The sequence below is a fragment of the Helianthus annuus genome, chromosome 9 (assembly GCF_002127325.2).
Source record: "Helianthus annuus cultivar XRQ/B chromosome 9, HanXRQr2.0-SUNRISE, whole genome shotgun sequence".
Classification (NCBI taxonomy): Eukaryota; Viridiplantae; Streptophyta; class Magnoliopsida; order Asterales; family Asteraceae; genus Helianthus; species Helianthus annuus.
In genome coordinates, this window is record NC_035441.2 from 149,204,979 (window position 1) to 149,218,834 (window position 13,856).

Genomic DNA, 13,856 nt, shown 5'->3' on the forward strand with positions numbered 1-13,856 from the left:
TCTTTGTTATGTTACAGACTGATTTCACTATTTCCTATACTATTATACAACTATAGTTTTACCATCTTCCTATCTTTCGTTACTCTTCGTCCTAAAAACGAAGTTCCCTTTCATCATACTTCCAGGCAATTTGTCCCCATATCTCCCTGATTCTATTTCCTGCATCCATCAATTCTTCACCGTAATGGCGAAGTTCAGCCATATTCTCGTTACTTATTGGTGGATTAGGTAGGGGTTCTGGATCGAATTGTGGAAAAAAGGAATAAGGGTCGTTGACAATATTTTGAAATTGCCAATCATTCGTCCACCATTCGTCCATTTCTACAGGTTGGTAATGAACTATTGGTTCTGGGATTGCTGGTTCAAGATTCATAGGGAGTGGATTTTCAGCAGGATAGGTAAAAATATTAGTATTGACAGGTTGAATAGTCTCACAACTTTCCAATAGAAAATCTATTTCATCTTGAAAAGTTGTTCCCTGGTTTCGGTTGGAACTCTCTCCGATTTCTATCTAAGTTGGTCTAGAACCTTGTCCTACTTCCATTTCTATTTCCTTAGAATATTCCTCAAACTGTATTTCCATTTGCCTAGAATCTTTCTTAACTTCAGTTTCCATCTCTTGCGGTTTGGAACTCTCCTTGATTACAATTTCTTTTCCTTTTTCTAAAGGGTTGTTTATTTTAGGAAGTTTCGGAACTGGCTTTTTCCTACGGATACGACTCCCCCAGACATAATTCTTTCTTTTCTTTCGTTTTGGCTTTGTCAAAGGTGGAGCATTGAATTCTACAGGTTGTTCCACATCAGCAAAGTATCCAGTAAAATCTTGGGAAACTTCTATATTCACCGGGTACAGATTGAGGTTCTGAAAAGCTTCAGATATCTCACTCATGCTGTGTAGCATATATGCAAAATGCACAAAATACTAAGTTAAAACTTTGGAACAAAGTTTAACAAATAAACATTGAAGTTTTATTGCACACTATTTGTACAAATAACAGGAAAGAACACACTCGGATTTATTTATTTATTTACTGGGAAGTGCTATTACTAGATTTAGGGTATTTATAGATTTGCATGTTCTGCTACAGTGGCTAGCATATACAAATTTGCCTATTTTTCATCTAGCTTGTCTTCCCAAGGTGATTTATTGATTAATTCCTGGGTTTCCTTTTTAATCCTCTTTTCTCGGATTTGCTATTTACTTTTCTTAATAATCATACTCCTTTTTCTAGGAGAAAGCGGATTCTCATATTGCGCTTTTCGCACAAATATTCCTTCTTCAGGAATTGTAGGGAGTTTTGAAGATGAACTTCCCTCTTCATAGACTGACCTATCTAATTTAAGATAGATATCTTGCAGCTTTTGCTTACCCATACTGTAACTAACAAATAATGAGTTTAATAAAACACATAATCACATAATAGTAATCAGGAAAAATTAAGTATCTCTAAATACTTAATTAGCTTAACTCAGTGGCTCTGATACCACCTCATTTCTGTCACGACCCCCGACCCAGTTTGACCCGTTTCAGGAGCCGCGGGACAGAAATCCCGTGATATTTAATTATGTGATTTTATTTAGCAGCGGAATTTTATCGTCAGGATCGTTTTAAAGCTAAAAACTTTTCCCGATTATTTTATTTCACAATTCGGGATAAAACCCCGATAATTTACAATAACATGATTTTGGTGAGAAATCTTTATTTTTACAAAACATATTTATTTTATAATGAGCCACTATTTTAAGCCTGCACTGCTTCCCAGCACTTTTCCTGAATTACAATAGGTCACCTGAAACATGTTTGAAAAAGGTTTTGTCAGCGGGAAATACTGAGTGAATCATTCAGTTTACTAAAACGACGCATTTGTTATAATTTACAGTATTAAGAGTTTTTACATATGTTTCAGATATCAACCAACTACCCACAGTATTTGTCACTCGACCGGATCTGTGACTGTGGTCATATCACCATTGGCTGCCCCAATGAATGACGTATATCACTTATTTTTAGGTTCGCCCACCTAATGTGATTAAAACAGTAGTAATGTGCACAATACCCCACATACTGGCTGTAATTTGGTGATTACATAAACTTAATCACTGTAATTTATAATTCTGAAAATAATTTGGAGTATTGTAAAACATTTGATAAAAAGAGAATGACTCACATTGCAGATTTAACACGGACAGAATATGGATTAGCCCTGTTAACCTAATTTAGTAATAATGCACACAAAACCGGGTTAGTGATCAATACAGCAGTTACGATAACTCACGAGATCAAATTCTCACAACGAATGACAAAGTGCGATACTTAAACATCCATCGATTTAACGACGAACGACAAAGTATCACCCTGATGTGGGCGGCACTTAAACATTCATTGGATATATTGATCAGTCGGAAAATAAATCGCAATAGCGATCGAGTGATTACCCTGTTTTGCGGCAGCAATTCGATACTAAGTGTGTTTTTGAACTGTTTCTGCTTATAACTTGACGTCTACACAGAATTTATGCGTCGTATTAACAACAGAAAGCAAGTGCCAATGTCTGCTATTTATAGTGATTTTTGGACAGGCTTACGGACCGTATGGCATTTCCCCTTACGGTCCGTAAGGGGTGCAGTCTAATTACGTAGACTAGCTGGAAACGGGACTAGCTTGCATGAATCATCTAAAAATCGAAATTCAATCTGTACAACACATTTTTAAGATAATTATCAATAGGGTTTAATCCCCCCTGAGTTTTAGGGGCCCTGATCCTAATTCCGATTGTTCTGGAAATTTTAGGGTTAGTGCAGAATTACTTGGGTGTCTCAATTAGGGTTTCCTTATTGACTAATTATCATCCAAATTATGGATTTCAATGAGAATTGTTACAAAAGCTTTTTCGAACTTTTCATCATCATAAAATGCAAAGTTTTCCGGTGGTGGAACTTGATGAAACTCTGAGCCAATACCTTTCTTGTTTTGCTCAGAATCTTTACCATCCGGTTTTAGATTGAAAATTCTTTCAGCCACATATGATAATGCATGATAACTATGTAACTTGTTGTTATCCTGGTCTTAATCAGCTATTTGACGCTTTAGCTTAGTAACATCCTCAATGTAAGAATTGACAACTTGTTGCTTTATTAAATACTGTCGCTTAAGCGTATCAGTTGTTTCAGAACAGTATTTCAATCTGGATTGAACAAGTTTCATTTGACTTTTTACATTTTCATATGACTTTTTAGTAATGTGATAAGCCAATTTTATTGAATCATATTCCTTTTTCATTTCGTGACATGCATTTTCTTTCTGAACACATTCTTCTGTCATTTTTGAAACCTTTTCTTTTAAATTTTCATTTTCTTTTTCTAAATTTTTACATTTTTGAGTAAGCTTTTCATCATTATCTTTCAAAACTTTTTCGTTTTCTAACATATCTTTGTATTTATTTTTGAAAACTTCTTCGATTTTATTGAATTCAAGATCTCTTGTTCTGAATTTTTCGTCTTTTTCAGTACAAGCATTGCATGTTTCCATGCATTTCTTGCGCTGTTCAGCATTTTTGTTTAAGACTTCAGAATCGGTTGAAGTATTTACCTCAGTGATTGACACCTCGGTTATTGCTTCCGTCTGTGCCTGATCAGCTTCACTCTTCTTCTGTTCTTCACCGATACCAGCATCATCATTCTCTTCAACCGAACTTTTAATTTTCACATCTTCTTCTTCTTCTTTCTTCAGAACTTCTTTAACCTGCTGTTCTTCAGTAACAGCTTCTTTTTCAACAACTTTTTCTTCTACCTTCTCTTCCTCAGATATCTTCACATCTTCCACTTTTACAGCTTCAACTTTGACTTCCTCAACAACTTTCTTCAAATCATCTACTAACTCTTCAACATTCTTTTTCATTCTCTATTCATCCCTCTTTTTCAAACTCGCGGTAATCACGTCACAAATTATCTTGTCCAGCCTTTTCAGATAACCTGTTTTATCTTTCGTCAACATTCGAATAGTATTCGCCGGACAGAGGAATTACTGCAATAACATCATTGAAAATCACTTCTTTTCTGTGAACAACATGATCACCATTTCTGTTGACATAGCAATCTCTCTTCTTGTCGTATCTTCCACAGTACTTTGCATCTTCGTATTTTTCTTGCATTTTCTCAATCCTGCATCCAACAAAGAATCTTTCTCTTTCGGTTTTCTCACTCAGAACTTCTTCTCGACTTCTTTCCTTGATTTCAGCAACAAAAACATGATGTTTGCTCTTTGATATAGTTCTGCCATGAGCTGTGAATCGATCATCAACACGATCTTCTTCTTGAAGAATCTCACTCCAATCGTACCCTTCGTCATCTTGAATTACAGCACAAGCTCTTGACTTTTCTTTGGGATTATTTTCAATCAGTTTCGGCTCTTCTTTGCTACGGTGGTAGATCGCCTTTCGATAATAATCATCATTGAAAGGTTTCTCAGTTTCGTCAACTTCAGAGTTTTTGCATTCTCTTTTGAAATGACCTTTTTGCTTACATCTGAAGCAGGTCACCTTGGATTTATCAAATCCCAGCTTTGTTGATGGACCACCTATTGACTGCTTCCCAGTAATCTCCATATACCTCTGAGCTCTTCGAATGCAACTTGCTAAACACCAAGTATGTCAATGAGTTCCATTTTTGCTGGGTCGATATGGTCGTAGTCTTCCTTGGTCAGTTCTGAGTTTCCAATTTTTCCAAAAACTAGACCTTCATATGACTCTAACACAGATGCCAGAAAACTCATTTGTTGTTTTGCTGCATTGATGCTCATAGACGGAGAATTCTTTAATTTCAGAGCGATGTTGCAGAGAACTTCTTCAGATTCTTCAGGGCTTGCCTTTGAAGAAGACGAATGATATCCTGGATTGTAGCTTGATGAGCTTTTCTGTGGTTCTTTTGACTTTTCAACACTGAATCCCGTCTTTGGTGATTCACCAACTTTCACCGAAGGTGTGCTACCTTTGTAATAAAGACCGACATTCTGATAATGCAAAGAACCGCTCATCTTGCTTTGCTTTTGTAGCTCAAGCTCATGACTCTCTATCTTTTCTATCAACACATCAAGAGTAATTGAATCATATAAAACATCATTTTTCAGAATAAAAACAAACGTTTACCACTGATTGGCTCGTGGTAACGCTTCTATGATTTTATCAATTATTTCCTCTCTTGTTTTCACAATCTCAAACCTTTCGAGTTCAATTTTTAAATGAAAAAAGCATTCAATCATTTGCCTTACTGACTCTCCCTTTAAGCTATCAAACAAATCAAATTCCTTTTTTAGTAAAGCAATTTTGTTCTTTTTAATTTGTTTGCCTCCTTCGGTTTTAACCCTTAATGCTTCCCAAACCGATTTTGATGACCCGTCATGATTTAAAAAAGAAAATATATCATCTCGGATAGATTGTTGAATCAAAGCGATCATCTTCTGCTCATATGAGAATTTCTGTTTGTCTTCATCGGTAAGATCATTGAGATGGATCTCTTCTTTCTTGTCATTGATCGGTCGACTGTATCCAAACTCTAAGCAGAACCCGCTCTCGTGAGCATATGCCTTAGTCCAGTTCAGGAATCTTTCTTTCCACCAAGTATAGTCCTCTATATTCTCAAGCTTAGGTGGTTTCGAATAAGTTCCATAGAAGTTATCATGTTTTATGTTATCACTGATTGTTTTTGTTATTGATTTCGGTGTGACGGTTGATGTCTCAGAAGATTCGGATGTAAACGCATTGTAGAACGTGTTGTAGAATTCTTCAGCCATGATATGAACTTCTCGAATCACAAGAACCTTTTAATCACCTGAATCACAAATAAACAAACAAACACAATCAGTTTAAACACTTATCAATTAACTGAATCAAACTAGTACTCGAACTGGTGAATATTCTGTGCGGACTAAGGTTCAAGTTGTCAAACCGTGCGAACTGCTATGACCCGGATCAAATTCAAACGACCTGACCCTATTTCGTGCGAACTGATGGACTTCAAACGACCTGAAGGGCTATAACCACTTCACACGACCTGAGTTACTATCTCAAACGACCTGGAAAGTCTATAACCACTTCACACGACCTGAATCATAAAGACACGACCTGGACCACTTCTAACTCACTTCGTACGAAATGAATATAAGTTCAAACAACTTGGCCGACTTCCAAACGGACTGGTTTACTTTCAAATGACCTTTACCAATTTCAAGCGACCTGACCTTATTCACACGACTTGAGGTTCAATTCGTACGACCTGGTGACCTTTTCACTCACTTCGTGCGAACTGGTAACACTTTTCAAACGAATTGGAACCTATTAAACGAACTAGGGCCACTTTTATGCGAAGTGGAGGTCAATACGTGCGAACTGGATGATTTAGAACTCAATCCGTGCGAAGTGGACCTCCAAATGACCAACTCGTGCGAACTGAGTGAGTATCTCAAAACGAACTGACAACTTTACGAACGAACTGGCATGATTTCGGACCAAAAATCTTAGATTTCTCCCAAACGGCTTTGAATTAAGATTTGAAACTTTGTAGGGTTATAGATCAGGTATTTTCGCACATCATATCCAAAAATCAGCAATTTTGAACCGTAAAATCTTGTGTAATTTGGCGATTTTCAGTTAAAAACGTGAAGATATGAAAAAGATGAAGAAATAGATCAAATCTGATGCAATTTGGATCTGAATTTGATGAAATCCTATACGAATCTGTGTGAATGATCCGTGCAATCGAGCTCCTGCTCTGATACCACTTGTTAGGACCAGTTTTGACTCCGAAACGATTGCGAACCGAACGTGTGACGTGCGGAATCCGTACACGAATGTGACCGAACACACGAGACGTAATATAACTGTGATTCTATAGAAAATCTGAAATCGTACAGCACCTGAATCACGTGGAGAACACTTTCTCTCTCTAGCTTCTCTCTCTAACACTAGAGCTCTCAAGTCTCCAAAATAGCAAAAGTCTCTAATCTAAGCCCTAAGACTTCTATTTATAGGCAAATCATATAAGGAGAGTTCCCCTTATTTACAATAAAGCCACCTTGCCCTTTTCCATCTAATATTACAATATAAGGCTAAATTCAATCATTTTCAGCTACGGTTCGCATCGACGGAAGCGATAGACATAAATGCACCAACATTAGATTTTTAAAAACTCGTGTATTGCACGAGTTGAATAAACATGTGTATTACATGGCTTGAATAAATATAATTATTCATTAAAAAGTTAGAAATGTGTGTGTTACATGTACTTAGATTAACAAAATATTAAATAGTTATTATTAATAATTAAAGAAATAGTTAAGAAAAGAAATATAAAATAATAAGAGATAAGAAAAAATAAAATAAAGATAAAGATTATATATCAATAATATATTAGTTGAATCCTTTATTAGATAAATATAAATAAATAGATAAATGAATTATGAAATTTTAGATTTATTAATTAAAAATAATTATGTATAATTAAGTAGGAGAGAAAGATGAGAAAACTAAAAAAATAGATGAATCTAGTAAATGGCATGTGTTCCTTAGTACCTTTTTTTTATTATATAGTGTAGATACAGAGTAAATGACAGGTGTTTCTTAGTAGTTTCTTTTATTATATAGTGAAGATATAAATATAGATTCAAATGACTTAGATGATAATGGGACTTAGGGTAAAGCTATACTATAAAGTTCTCTTACAATGAGAAGGGTACAACTACACAATATAACACAATGTTGAATAAAATATAATACAATGCCGAGAAATATAAGATAATGTCGAGGAAAATGACATAATAAGTCGTATAAAAGACACAATGACGCAAATATAAAAAAGACAATGTTAAATAAAAAACAAAAAGTTTAAAAACTACAGACTAAAAATCCAAAAGCGAAAACTTAAAATCTCATATCATAGAGTTCAATAAGACTGTTCCAATACTGCTTAAATGGGGTCAATCAGAGCTCATTTTATACATTTCCAACGACTTCTTACTTTTAGGATGCTATGTATTTGATCCTAACCCATGAAATATATTCCATAAGTTAATTATAAATGATTGGTTTATATAACTTTTCACCGGGGGATGTATCTAGTATAATGGGAGTGAATTTAGACACACCCCTCATAACCACCATGACTCTCCACGTCAATGTCATATCACTCATCTCTAATTCACAATCCAAAACTACTACCCTAAGGGTGTGGTCATGATCCAAACCACCGTTCCCTTATTTATTTTAATTTATCTTTGTCTAAAGGAAAAGAAAATGAGTACTTAAAAAATGGAAATGAGGACCATGGTTGTCATGGATTAATCCATGCAAACTATTATGGATTAAGGAAGAGGTGGTATAGCCTTTTATTTATATTCCTATGTAGCGAATCATCTCCTAACAATGACCCACGCCCTTTAGCTAGGGACCTAACGTGGAAGGTGTGGGATTTGTTATCTTGCTATTTGCACTGATTTTTTTTTTTTAAATCTATTTCAGATTTATAAATTGGTTCAAAATTGAGTTTCTATATTAATGTATTTTAAATTTTAAATTTGTACATTAGATATATATATTACTACTTAATTTTAACACATGTTTTGACTAAATATAATGTTTAACTTCAGTTATTAATATTTCTATGTTAAGTTGAAGAACAACTAATTAAAAAGAATAACGTAGTTCTAAATTAGTCGTGCCTAGTCGGACCTAGTCGGTTAATGGACCGATTTAAGAAAAATTACTCAGTAACTGGACGACTAGCGATTAATCGCCGACTAATCGTCGCCTAGTCGCGATTTTTACAACACTGGTTCTAATACTAGAGAACTTATAATGGGATATATTTGATCCCCCAAACGCAAATGTAGCAAGTAAGACCACTCGGTATTGGGGATGTCCAAGCCCCGTCAAGCTCCGGCGTCGCCCCTAAACACCGTTTCCACAGCCCCGTCGACGTCGTGAACGTCCTCCCCAAGATGTTCTTGTCGTTCTACTTTCAAACAAAAAGAGCCGTTATAACGGCTAGATTAGTGGCCGATTATTTTGTTGACGAACCTGTGTACATGGCCGCGATGTTTAAACATCAGTTCCGAATGAGTCGTCGACTGTTCTTACGTATAGCAGACAGCTTGGCGCGGTCTGATTCGTTTTTCACACTTCAATACGACGCTAGGGGTCATAGGGTCTGATTCGTGGTTCAACCGTATTGATTAATTAACGATTTAACCCTATAAATCCATAAAATATAACTTGAGTGTTAAATGCATCAAGTTCACGGTCGCTTAAAAATGAATAGTCACCTTTTTAGGCTCACAAAATTAAAAAAAATTATGTTTTTTAACCTTTGGCCCGGTATAAACCGGTACCGGTACACTGGTTTAAATTGGTATAACGTAATTTACCGGCGGTACGACTTCTTTGTTGTTTCCTTAGTTTACCGTATGATTCGTACCGGCCAAGCATCCAGTTTAACCGGTTCAACCCTCCGATTTAAACCGGTTTTTAAAACGCTATATAAAAGTATAAACACTTAACGAGGGTCAAAGCCGCTCAGAAAAAAGAAATTAACGAGGGTCACTCACACTCTATCCCCCCCCCACAAATGGAAAACTATATATACCACCTCTAGAAAAACAGAAACTCCCTCAACTAGCCTAAAAATGAACAACCCCTCAGTAATCCCAAAAGCCGCAGACGTGAACTCCATAATGGTTTCAGCACTCAGCCATGTTATAAGTGGCCGCGGCGACGACGTCGGGTCAAGCGGTTATTTGAATCTCCCGGAGCAAGAAGTATGCCGCCAGTGTGGAATGCGAACTCCAGACTGTTTAGGGTGTGAGTTTTTCAACGCTGGCAGCAGAGAAGAGAGCAGAAGGCGAAAGAAGGAGTATAGAGGGATTAGTTTACGGCCATCCGGAAATTGGGCAGCAGAGATAATGGTTCCTGGGAAAGAGCGGAAGTGGCTTGGGACTTTCGGGACTGCGGAAGAGGCCGCTAAAGCTTACGACAGGGCCAGCATTCGTTATAGAGGGAAGTCGGCTAAGACCAACTTTCCGGTGGAGGAGTACCCGGAGGAGGTTCAACTAGAAGAAAGTGGTCAAGCTGGAGTGATGGAGGCTTTTAAATCTAGGAAACCGTCTAGAAACTCCAAAAAACAGGGGCCTCAAAATTTTTAAAATCTTTATAGTGTATATATGTGTATCAGAGTACGAGGCTCAAATGAACAAGGCAACGAGACCTAGGGACTCCAAAAAATAAGGCCTTAAAATTTTTAAAAATCTTTATATTGTATGTATGTGTATTAGAGTATGAGACTCAAATGAATAAAACAAAAACTATATTTCATGCAATGGTCAACTGACAAACCACTTGTACCCATCCCCTCTATGCCCCTTCCACCTAGTCTCCGCAAGCTATATGTACCCTACGTATAGGTAGCCTAGTTTTTTTGTTAAGGGGGGATTTAGCACATGATTGTCTTTAGGTAACATGTGCATTGGTTATTTTACGATGCTATAAATGTTTATGTAGTATATGGCTCGCTCCTGTTGATATTTGGTTGTTTTATTTCACTTATGGTACCCGTCTTTTCTGCTTGTATCACGTCTGTTTGTTCGTATGCTTTTGTTTTTGAGCCGGGGGTCTTTCTGGAAGCAGCCTCTCTACCCCCAAGGGATAGAGGTAAGGTTTGCCTACATCTCACTCTCCCCTGACCCTACCACTAGCTCTGCTATTGGTGGGATATACTGGGTACGGTTGTCAACTGACAAACCAGTTTTAAAATAAAAGAGGCTCAATTCAGGCTCCAAACAATACGCAATTTGTATTTAATTTAGGCCCACGACGTCATCCTCACTAACTGTAACGTAGCACATGTTCATTCCGCTCAATGGGCTTGCCAATTGGGGAGCAATTAGAGGCAAAATTAGGAGAAATTAGTGGTGTCGCAAGGATAATGCAGGTTAGTTAACAACTATTTTTATAGGAATCACCACATCCGATTCATTCGATCATTGTTTATCCTAAATCCTTAATTAATATTTTGAATCTTTCAAATTTGATATTGTGCTTGCGATCAAGACTTAGAAGGCAGAAAGCAGAACCGATGTTTTATTTTTTATACAAATTCAAAAGGACCCGTCTTTGCAGTTTGCTTAAAGACTCCAAAAACATTGAGTCGGCTTTGTGAAGCTGTCGTACGTGATGACTTCTACAAAAATGTGGCTTTAAGAAAAGGAGATGATGTTTCAGTTTTGTTTTCGTTTTACAATTTTGGCACGAGGAAATTTAAGATGGTTCGAAGGTGGTCAAATGATATTCTCTTGCGTTGTCTTATTATAGGCAAATTAAGGTTCTTTTTTCTTTTTTGTTTTATATATATAACTTCAAAAAATAAATTGTCGTAAGAGCAGTGGATCGACCAGATGACTAGCAAACAAGTTTTTATGTTACATAGATTAATCCTAAAAAGTGTATTAACCGGATACTAACGACAATCTATAAGTAAAAATCTTCATGCACAGATTTATATTATATGACGAAAATAATTACTTATATATTACGTATAAATTCGTTGTTATATACAGATTTACATAAATATAAATACTTGGTGTGTAATTATACAACATTTTATGTTTCACATAATAGTTTAATTTGTATAGGAAGTGTTCTCTCTACACATACATATATAGTACCAAGTTTATGAAACTTGTTTCTATATACTGATATACAGTATTAGTGATAAAGATTAAATGTGTTACACTTCAGAAATACTAGGGACAAAACATGTTACGGTTTGACTAATATTCGAGTATCTACTTTACGGACCGCATTTGATAAAGAAACATCAGTTATTATATACCAAAGGTCATAATACGCGACTAGTATGTAATTATACAACAACTTCTTATGTTTCACATAGTATTTCTTTTTTGTACCGGAACCGTTCTCTCTACACATACATATATAATATCGAGTTTACGAAACTTGTTTTCTTTGAAAAGAGAAAACCTATGTTAGTGAGAAAGATTAAATGTTTTATAGTTTAGCAAATAGAAGAGACATAATGTGTTACGGTTTGACTAGTATTTGAGTACCTACTTTACGGACCGCATGTGATAAAGAAACATTGGTTATATACTAAAGGTCATAATACGCGACTACAATTTATAACCATTTTGTTTGTGTACCGTCTAAAAAATGTCTAATCTTAGCGTGTGATCGTCGGGAAGAACCTAAAAGTCTGTGTATACGTCGCATTTGACATTTAATTAGTATTTAGTTTTGAAGATTCGAATAGTTAAAGAACATTCTCGCAAAACATAGTTGTACAAATGATTGGATAATGGATTATTTTTTCACCCAAACAACATTATAATTAGACACCTGTAATTCAGAAAGAAAAAACTTGATGGTTTGAATTATATGACTTGACTTAGGAGTTAGTACAGGGTTTTTTAATTGTATAACGAGAAGTTTGAAATGTTAGGAATGACGAAATCGTATAATATCTGAATACTTATGGTTTCAAGCATATAGGATAAAGGAAAGGACTAAAATGCCCTCACGTCGTGAGGGGCACATGGAATGAAACACATGACTACCTTGGATGGCGTTTAAAAGGTGGATTAGGGGCCGGCTATGATGGTGTGCGGGGTACTTCCGTATAAGGTCTGTGATTTCGAGAGATACGAGATTTTTTTTTTAAAAAATTCGATGTATGTATATGTTATTTTTAAAAAAAAAAAATTAAACACATACCAATTCCAATATAGGCCCGTTATCAAATACTTTTTAATGATTTATAAATTAGTCCACTACACATTAGGTTTATTGGACTAATACTAATATGATTTTAATAAAAATATAACACGCGACGACAATTTCATGGACTCCTATAATCTGAAAGGACGAGACAAACAAACTCATCAGAGTAACGAATAGTCGAACGTCATCACTTCATCATAACTTTACTTTGCTGAATCGCTTTAGTCGGGGTTATTAGTAAAATTATTTCTAAAGTGTTGGCTTCGAGGGTGAAGGAGACGATGTGGAAAGTTATTTCAGATACGCAGACGGCTTTTCTTAAAGATAGATTCATTTTGGATGGTCCGCTAATGATTAACGAGTTGTACGGTAGGGTCAAAAAGACGGGGAGGAAGGGATTTTTGTTGAAGATTGACTTTGAAAAGGCGTACGACAATGTTAATTGGGGGTTCCTTGTTACGGTGATGGGCCAAATTGGGTTCCCTAACAAGTGGTGTCTTTGGGTTAAGGGGATTCTTGAGTCCACTAGATCGGCCATTTTGGTCAATGGATCGCCCACGTTTGATTTTCAATACAAAAGGGGGACCAGACAAGGGGATCCATTGTCTCCGTTTTTCTTTCTTATTGACATGGAGGCCTTCTCATGTATAGTTAGTAAGGCTTGTGATTTGGGGGAGATAAAGGATCTTAGAGCTTTCAATGGGGGTCCTGCTTTTTCGCATTTATTATATGTAGATGATGCGCTGATATTGGGGGAATGGTCGAGGGAGAATATTGAGAAAATGGTGAGGTTACTTAGGGGCTGTTTGGCAACATGTGAATGGTTAAGTGCTGAACCAGTAAAAGGTCTGAACCATTAAGTGCTAAACCAGTAAGAGGTCTGAACCATTAAGAGTTGTATAATGTTTAACCGTTCAGAGACAAACGTCTGACCAATTCAGATTAGAGGTTTTAACCATTCAGACTCTGTATAAATCTTAACCATTCAGAGGCAAATGTATGAACCATTCAGACATCTGCTCGTGAAACAAACAGTCTGAACCATTAAGTGCTGAACCAGTAAGAGGTCTGAACCAT

The 13,856-nt window shown here is 36.2% G+C and overlaps 1 protein-coding gene across 1 annotated transcript; it reads left to right on the forward strand.

The window, feature by feature from the left end:
• The first annotated feature begins 9,673 nt into the window (after positions 1 to 9,673).
• On the forward strand, positions 9,674 to 10,189 carry LOC110876354 (ethylene-responsive transcription factor ERF109). The gene has a single exon (XM_022124524.1). It carries the CDS (start codon positions 9,674 to 9,676, stop codon positions 10,187 to 10,189), a length of 516 nt encoding a protein of 171 aa, XP_021980216.1.
• Positions 10,190 to 13,856: the final 3,667 nt, after the last annotated feature.